Source organism: Cervus canadensis, chromosome 1 (assembly GCF_019320065.1).
Source record: "Cervus canadensis isolate Bull #8, Minnesota chromosome 1, ASM1932006v1, whole genome shotgun sequence".
Taxonomy (NCBI): domain Eukaryota; kingdom Metazoa; phylum Chordata; class Mammalia; order Artiodactyla; family Cervidae; genus Cervus; species Cervus canadensis.
In genome coordinates this window covers 108,944,289-108,952,718 of record NC_057386.1, presented here as the reverse complement: position 1 = coordinate 108,952,718, position 8,430 = coordinate 108,944,289, and the positions used below count along the sequence as shown (strand labels likewise).

At 57.8% G+C, this 8,430-nt stretch overlaps 1 protein-coding gene across 2 annotated transcripts; it reads left to right on the top strand.

Annotated features, from left to right (window-relative positions):
• The first annotated feature begins 3,013 nt into the window (after positions 1-3,013).
• LOC122420542 (glutathione S-transferase theta-4-like) lies at positions 3,014-7,581 on the top strand. Of its 2 annotated transcripts, none has more exons than XM_043435773.1 (5): positions 3,014-3,698; positions 4,633-4,720; positions 5,240-5,390; positions 6,029-6,205; positions 7,282-7,581. In XM_043435773.1, the coding sequence occupies exons 1-5, from the start codon at positions 3,455-3,457 to the stop codon at positions 7,477-7,479; spliced, it is 858 nt and encodes a 285-aa protein (XP_043291708.1). In that variant the 5' UTR covers positions 3,014-3,454; the 3' UTR covers positions 7,480-7,581. The 2 variants fall into 2 exon arrangements, with proteins under 2 accessions (XP_043291708.1, XP_043291795.1); XM_043435860.1 differs by having other exon boundaries at positions 3,558-3,698; positions 5,276-5,390; positions 7,282-7,537.
• The last annotated feature ends 849 nt before the right edge of the window (positions 7,582-8,430 follow it).

The window sequence follows — 8,430 nt, the reverse complement described above, 5'->3', positions numbered from 1 at the left end:
TCATTGCTTGGAGGCAGACAAAAAACTGGAAATCTTTCCAGCAGCCCCTTCCTCTTTTGAGCTAGCCCAGCTCAGAGGGCAGGGACTTGGACCAGGGGCTGCTTTGGGGCTAAATCTGGGAGCTTCAGAGGGCACAGCCGGGAGGCAGCCAGGGAAGACTGAGGCTTAAGGGGAGCCCCTCCCCAGATGTCCCCACATGGCCTTTCAGAGTCAGAGGGGCCGGGCAGCCCTGGGCTGCACTGTGCTCTGAATGCCAGTCCCCTGTCCTCACTCTCTGCCCGCGGGCAGGGCCCGAGCCTTGGGCCCCAGCCTTCTCTTCTGTAAGACAGGGGAAAAAGGTAACCACCTCCCAGGGCTTGTCGGAGGATTGAGACTGAGCACCAAGTGCCTGGAGCCCAAGGGCGATCAGCAGTGGGGGACTCTCCTGGTGGTCCAGTGGTTAAGACTCCCCACTTCCACTGTAGGGGGCTGGAGTTCAATCCCTGGTCAAGTAAGATCCCACAGGCTACTCCCCTATATGGCCAAAAAAAAAAAAAAGAGTGGAGGTCCCCTGAGCCCCTCCCCCAGACCCTGAACACCAGGCATAACTGGCCCAGGAAGGGAATGGGGCGTGCGTGGCTGGTCTGGCTCACCCGCTGAGAAAGGCCCCTGATCCAGAGAGCTTGGCTCTGAGACGGGGAGCAGGCTGGGAGTCATGGCAGAGCGTGCTGAGCATGCTAAGTCACTTCAGGCTGGTCCCACTCTTTGCGACCCCATGGACTGCAGCTCACCAAGCTCCTCTGTCTATGGGATTCTGCAGGCAAGAGTACTGGAGTGGGTTGCCATGCCCTCCTCCAGAGGAGCTTCCCAACCCAGGGACTGAGCTCACATCTCCTGTATCTCCTACACTTCAGGCAGATTCTTGACCGGCTGAGCCACGGGTGAAGCCGTCATGGCAGGGAGGGGGCTGGAAACTGGGGGAGGAACAGAGCCTGGAGAGCAGGAATGGAGTAGAGTGGTGGAGGAAGATGCCACCCGGAGGGGAGGGGCCCTGGGGAGGTCCTCCTCTGGGGGTGGAGCTGAAGGGCTGGTGAGAGATGGAGCCGCCCACCCCAGGTGGGTGGGGAGACCTCTGACACCCCCTGCCTGCAGTGTGGCCATCCTTTTATACCTGAGCCGCAAGTACCAGATGGAGTACACTGGTACCCGCCCGAACTGCAGGCCGCGCCCGTGTGGATGAATACCTGGCCTGGCAGCACTCGGCCATCCAGCAGCCCGCCACCAACATCTACCTGTGCAAGGTGAGCCTCCCTGCTGTATCCTGCAGGCTTGGGCAGGCGCTATTTTTGGGGGGCTCCAGAATCACTGTAGATGGTGACTGCAGCCATGAAATTTTAAAAGATGCTTGCTCCTTGGAAGAAAAGTTATGACCAACCTAGACAGCATATTAATAAGGAGAAACATTACTTTGCCAACAAAGGGCCATCTAGTTAAGGCTGTGATTTTTCCAGTAGTCATAGATCAATGTGAGAGTTGGACTATAAAGAAAGCTAAGCGCCAAAGAATTGATGCTTTTGAACTGTGCTGTTGGAGAAGACTGTTGAGAGTCCCTTGGACTGCAAGGAGATCCAACCAGTCAATCCAAGGAAATCAGTCCTGAATATTCATTGGAAGCACTGATTCTGAAGCTGAAACTCCAATACTTTGGCCACCTGATGTGAAGAACCAACTCATTGGAAAAGACCCTGATGTTGGGAAAGACTGAAGGCGGGAGGAGAAGGGGACAACAGGGAATGAGACGGTTGGATGGCATCACCTACTTAATGGACATGAGTTTGAGTAAGCTCCTGGATTTGGTGATGGACAGGGAGGCCTGGCATGCTGCAGTCCATGGGGTCGCAAAGAGTTGGACACGACTGAGTGACTGACCCCCCCCCCAGGGGGTTCCTGGCTTCTTCCCCAGGCAGACATCACTAATTTATTGTTTCATTATGTCCTTGTCACACGGAGCAGCAATGTCACTATTATGTGTCCTTTGGATTTTATCTTGGTGTATTATTCTTCTGTCTTATTAGCAGTTTTAGACAGCTCCATAGCGTGGGTTAAACCCTCTCCACCCAGTCACCAGTCTCGGAAATACCAATGCATTCATTTAAGAGTATTGCCAGCATCTTTGTGGCCTTTCAGTATCCAACTTGCCAGAGATGGAGTGAAATGCATAGCTTTTTTCAGAGCTTGAATGAAACCTCAGAATCCTGAACACAAAGCCCCAGAGGGCCTCACTGATAAGTGGCTGCCGAGGGAGGGGTGGAGAAGAGCTGGGAGGCTTCCAGGGCCCCGAGATAAGCCACCTCCTCTCTTCCCGGCCCAGTGTCTCCTGCCCCACTTCTCCGGGCAGCCCATGGACACTGCTCAGGTGGAGCAGCTGCTGGGGAAGCTGATGCCCGCTCTGGGGCACCTCGATCAGGAGCTCCTGGCAACCAGGCCCTTCCTGGCCTCTGGGCAGGTCTCCCTGGCAGATCTGATGGCATTCACGGAGCTGATGCAGGTGAGGTTCTCCTGCCCACTCGCCCTCTGGGGGGTGCTCTGGGCACGGGCTGAGCCCAGGCCCCAGCTGCCCTGTCTCCCCAGCCCTCTGCCTTCAGCTGCGACCTCTTCCAAGACTGGCCCTGGCCTGCCACGCGGTGGGCCTGTGTGGAGGCTGCCCTGGGCCCCTAGCTCGTCCAGGAGGCCCATAGGCATGTGCTTCAGCCTCGGGATGCCCAGGAAGCCCAGCACAACCGCCCAGATGGCCCAGAAGCTGGTGCAGCGGGTGAAGGAACAGCCCCGCTGAGGGCCGGCCCCGCCCCTGCGCTTTGCGGGCCGCAGTAAACGTGCTGTGTGCCTGTCAGTCGTCTCTAGCCTTGCTCTGCTCTAGGCAGTGGGCTCTCCCCATTTCTAAACAGTCTGGGAATCTCCCCAAATCGAGCAGCTCAGAGACAGCAGCACTCAGGCCCCCCCGCGTGACCCTCCTCTGCCTCCGGGAGCCGAGTCCAGGTGCTTGGCTCTCGGGCACGGCTGGTCCCATTCCAGGCTGGGAGCTTCTGAGCTCCTCTGTGACCCCTTGAAGTCCCCGGTGGTGTCACCCAGTGCCCTGACAACCTCCCAGTTTCCAGTTTCTTTCTCTGCGCCCATTCCTAGCCACCGTTCAGGCCAGAAACCACCCCCTCCGCCCCCCACCGCTTCTGGAACAGCCCTGGGTTAGTTCTCGCTCTGGACCCTGTAACGCCCCTCTGGTCACTTTCTGCCGTGAAGGCCTGGCCCCGGGAGTTCCTGCATGGAAGCCCCTCTCCGACACTGGCCAGGGCACACACTTGTGCCCCCAGGGAGTGGAAGGGCAAATTCACAGCCACCCCCCTACGGGGTGGCTGCGGCTCAGCTTGTGAGTGTCCTCACAGTCCTTCCCGCATGAGCATATTCCAGGCTTCCGGTCCTCATGGCAACACCAAGAGAACAAGAAGTTCCAGAATGCGGGAGGCCGGGCCTGGGTGGGTGGGCACAGGGCCAGGGCACAGGCTGCGGTGGGCTGCGTGCGGCTGGGCATCTGCCGGCCGCGGTGAGGCCCAGCATGGGCCTGGAGCTCTACCTGGACCTGCTGTCCGCGTCCTGCCGCGCTGTCTACATCTTTGCCAGGAAGAATAGCATCCCCTTCGACTTCCAGTTTGTGGATTTGCTGAAAGGTGGGCACCTGCAGCTGCCCGGGTGGGCCTGGTGCGGGGTTCACAGAAGCGGAGGCAGAGGAGACCTGCCCCACCACGTGCCCACGCCCCGCCCCACCACGTGTGCCCACACCACCCATGCGCCCACACTACACCACACCACGCCCACACCACGCCACGCCACACCACCACCCCACGCCACGCCCCACCCCACGCGACGCCATGCCCCACCCAAGTGCACAAGGGGAAGAAAAGCTTCCTGGTGGGAGCAATTGTCCGCTCTGTGTCTGACTGGCCCACCTCTGCCATTCCCCGCGGATTCTTCCTCACTGTGATGAACGGGGGCGGGGGGCAGGCAGTGGGAGCAAGAGGGGTCCCCGGGCTCCCACCCAGCACCCCTGCCTTCTCCGCTGCCCTGCAGCTGCCGATCAGGGCGGCCGAGGTCACAGGAGCAAGTGTACATATTCCTCATTCACCTCCATCCATACCTGTCCGCCCACCCCGACCCTGGCCGAGTGTTCAGACCTGTCCAGGGTGACTCCTCGGGGCCCAGGTGAGGGTCATGGCCCCGACTACAGATGCGGGAGAATCTCCTCTTGCAGAGCCTGGAGGGGGCGGGAGGCCTGGGGCTGGGATCCAGGCCCCCATGGCTCCTGTTGATTCACAGGATGTGGCTTTGGGCCCAGAGCTGGGGGTGAGGGCTGCAGGCCTCCAGCTTCCTGGAGCCAAAGGGTTGACCTGGCCGCTTGGCCTGGGAGGGCGGCAGCGTGCCAGCCTGGTCCCTGTTAGGCTCCCTGACGTGCCTCCTCACCTGGGCGGGGGGCGTGCTTCTCCTCTGGGGCGCAGCGTCCCCTTCTTGGGAAGATGCATCGAGAGGCATTGTTTCTGTCTCGGGGAGGCCCCGGTCTCTTGTCCCTGGGGTCTCGGCAGCCTCAGAGCTTCCTGCCCCTCTCAGGTCAACACCACAGCAGGGAGTACATCGAGATCAACCCCCTGAGGAAGCTGCCCAGCCTCAGAGACGGGAAATTCATCTTGTCTGAAAGGTAACATCTTCCCGGCCCTCTAACCCTGCGTGTCCACTCCTCCTAGGAGAGAGTCCCACTCTGCCCACCTGTGCTACTGATCGCTTGCTTTCTTTTACTACGGAGAAGTTCGCACACACACCAAAGCAGAACAAACGCTAGAGAACCAGGGGCGGAATGAACCTAGTACCCACCCCCAGCTCCGTCGGTGGTCCACTCGGGCTCACTGTGCATCGCCTGTACCCTCACTTAGTTCCGCTGCCTCCTGGCCGCCCCATCCTTCACCTGCAAATGTTTAGGAATGACCTCCTAAGATTTCCCCACATATTCTGCCCTGTCTGAGGCCACCCACCAACACCCGCTTTCCCCACAGGGCCCTTGCTGGGGGGGTGAACTGACTGCCTCTCGGGGCCTCTGGGCTCACCCTCCTCCAGGAGGAATGCCGGGGGCCTAGAGCCGGTTTTGGGCCCTGCCGCGCCGGGGGGCCGATGAGCAAGGCCTGGGGAGGCCTGGGGAGTGCCCTGACCGTCCTCTCCGCAGCGTGGCCATCCTTTTCTACCTGTGCCGCAAGTACAGTGCCCCCTCGCACTGGTACCCGCCAGACCTGCACATGCGCGCCCGTGTGGACGAGTTCATGGCCTGGCAGCACACGGCCATTCAGCTGCCCATGAATAAGATACTCTGGATGAAGGTGAGGGGCCCACGGCTGGGGCTCAAGCAAGCATCCCCGCCCTGGTTGGGGAGCTAAGATCCTGCAAGCTGTGAGCTGTGCAGTGGGAGGAAAAACAGTGAAACGGCCCATAAAGACCGTCATATTTGAAGATGACAAATAAACAGTCCATGTGCCCCTACTTCTTATCCTACACCTGTGGCAGACATTACTAATCAATCACAGGATTCTTTCCTGCTGGGACCTCAAGTCTTTTTTTTAAAAAAAATCTTTTATTAATTAATCTTTTGGAGCTGTGCTGGGTCTTAGATGGAGCACACGAGATCTTCGATCTTTGTGGCAGTGTGGGGATCTTTAGTCATGGAACTCTCAGTTGTGGCATGCGGGATGTAGTTCCTTGACCCTGGATGGAATCTGGCCCTCTCTTCGTTGGGAGCTCAGCGTCTTAGCCGCTGGAGCACCAGGGAAGTCCCTCACATCCTTCTGAACAAGGGCCCCAGGTGACTTCTACCCAATGGAACTGCCAACGGAGGCGATACCACTTTACATCCTTGGTACTGTCCACCACCTCTCTTAGCAGACAAGGGTCACACGGGGCCTCCAGAGGCCTGAAGGGTCAGATGGGGCCTCCTCTCCCTCCCCTCCCCCACCCCGGACAGCTGCTGATCCCGATGATCACGGGTGATGAGGTCCCAGCTGAGAAGACGGAGCAGATGCTGGCAGAGGTGAAGAACAACCTGAAGCTCTTCGAGGAAAAGTTTCTGCAGGACAAGATGTTCATCACTGGGGACAACATCTCCCTGGCTGACCTGGTAGCCCTGGTGGAGATGATGCAGGTTTGCAGTGGGGTGGTGGGCGGATGGAGCAGATGAGGGACTCCCCTGCGACCATAACTTGCAGAGAGGCTGCGGAAGGGGGAGCCACGCCTGGGTGCCTGGCCTTGACCCAGGGAGAACCATGGGAAGCCCAGGTTTTGAACCGGGGAGGATCATGGTCGTTAGTGCTTCAGGAAGAGTCCTCCGTGGGGACGGGAGCTGGAGGGTGAGCCTGCTCAGTCAGCTGGGATCCCAGTGCCTCCTCCCCACAAAGGACCCTCCAGGAAGAGTCCAGAGGCTTCCAAAGTGTCCTTCTGACCAAAGTGCCCCTCTTTTCCAGAGCTCCAGTCAGGGCAGTTGGACAGGGCCACTCCCTGGCTTTGGGTCTAAGGGGCCATCTGCTCTGCACGTGGGCACACTTCTGGGTGGGGGACATTCATGCAGCTTCTGCATGCAGGGGAGGGTGGCCACTTCTGACCGAGGTGGTGTGCAAGACGGAGTTGAGACCCTGGCCGGTATGCAAAGTGGCCACTGTGGTCCTTGGTCAGTAAGCAGTATAGACCAGCACAGGGAGAAAAAAAAGTCCCAGTCTTTCTGTCCCAGGTGGTGCAGTCCCCTAAGTTTCACCCCCACACCTCTTAAACTTTCCCCCCACGCACCCCGGACATCTTGGGTTCATGTTTCTCAGGCTGCCGGCTGGGTCTCTCATCGCAGTTCCTGTGCTTGTTCCCAGAGGGAGGTTCAACACAGGGAGAAATAACTGAATTCCTCCCACCTCTGTCTGGGGGCAAGGGAGTTCCATGGAAGAAGGCAAGACCCCTGGGAGGTTTCACACTGGAGAAGTGGGAACCCCTGGGTCACCGGCCCCTCAGAGAGGGACTCAGGAGCCGTGGAGCAAGACCAGCGACAAGAGAGCCACTCGGGGTTCTCCACCCCCACCTCCATCTGTTACATGACCTGTGAGCCCTGGCCAGGCCTCGGGGGTCAGCAGGCTCACTGGCCGCGGGGGCGAACTGGGAGAGTCTTGTGCCTGTAGGCGGGGCCCAGCTGGGGCTGGTCCACAGGCTGACCATGCCTTCCTCTCCGTCTGTCCACAGCCCACGGCCGGCAACCATAATGTCTTCCTCAACAGTGCCAAGCTGGCCGAGTGGCGCATGAGGGTGGAGCTGGCCATCGGCTCCAGCCTCTTCTGCGAGGCCCACGACCGGCTGGTGAAGCTGGCAGAATGGGACTGCTCCACGCTGGACCCGATGGTCAAGGAGAGGATCTGCGATTTGCTGCAGAAGTTCAAATAGAGGCGCCCGCCCCGCGGGCCTGGCCGCTCAGCCCCGGGGACCCCTCCTTAAGGGAGACGCTGAGATTCACTGCTGCTTTGCCTAATAAAGAACTGAAACAACTCCCGTGGCTCCTGAGCCCAAGATGTGCCTGGGGCTGGGTGGCAGTTGTGAGTCCCCCCAGATTCCGAAAAGAACTGGGAAATTAAAGGTCACACACGATTCAACTGTCAGTGTGACAGCTGATGACTTTAGTGCCTCACTTTCACTAATGGATAGAATAACGAGATCGGAGATTCCCCCGGGAAATGGAGGTTTGAACCACATTCTAACATTATCGGGGAACTTCCCTGGTGGCCCAGTGGCTAAGACTCAATGCTCCCGATACAGGGAACTGAGGTTCAATCCCTGGTCAGGGAACTAGATCCCACGTGCCACAGCTAAGAGTTTGCTCACCCAGACGAAAGACCCCACGTGCCACAATGAAGATTGAAGATCCCACTTGCTGCAACTAAGCAATAAATATTTATTTTGCCTCAGCCAAATAAATAAATAAAGATAGATAGTTTTTAAAAAATAAACCCATCGGCCTGCCGGCTACACACAGCACAGCACCCACAACACAGAATACATGATCTTCTAAATGGCACATGCAGTATTGTCCAGGATAGACCCTGGGTGAGGTCATGAAATAAGTCCCCCAAAATTTAAACTGATTGAAATCATATGATGTATGTTCTCTGAACACAGTGGAATGCAATGAGAAATCAATAACAGAAGGAAAGCTAGGAAATGAAATATTTTTTATAATGCATTTTAAACAACCTATGAATCAAAGAAGAAATCATGAGGGAAATGAGAAAGCACCTTAAAAATTAGAAACACAACAGACCCAAACTTATGGGAGGCTGGGAGGCAGCAGAAACAGGGTTAAGAGGCCATTTTATGCTGTGAACGCATACGGATCTCACC

Excerpts from the sequence above, each read along its gene's own strand:
- LOC122420542 (XM_043435773.1), top strand. The coding sequence starts at position 3,455 with ATGGCAACACCAAGAGAACAAGAAGTTCCAGAATGCGGGAGGCCGGGC. Across the intron at positions 5,391-6,028 it reads ATAAGATACTCTGGATGAAG|CTGCTGATCCCGATGATCAC; the intron begins GTGAGGGGCCCA and ends CACCCCGGACAG. Across the intron at positions 6,206-7,281 it reads CCCTGGTGGAGATGATGCAG|CCCACGGCCGGCAACCATAA; the intron begins GTTTGCAGTGGG and ends GTCTGTCCACAG.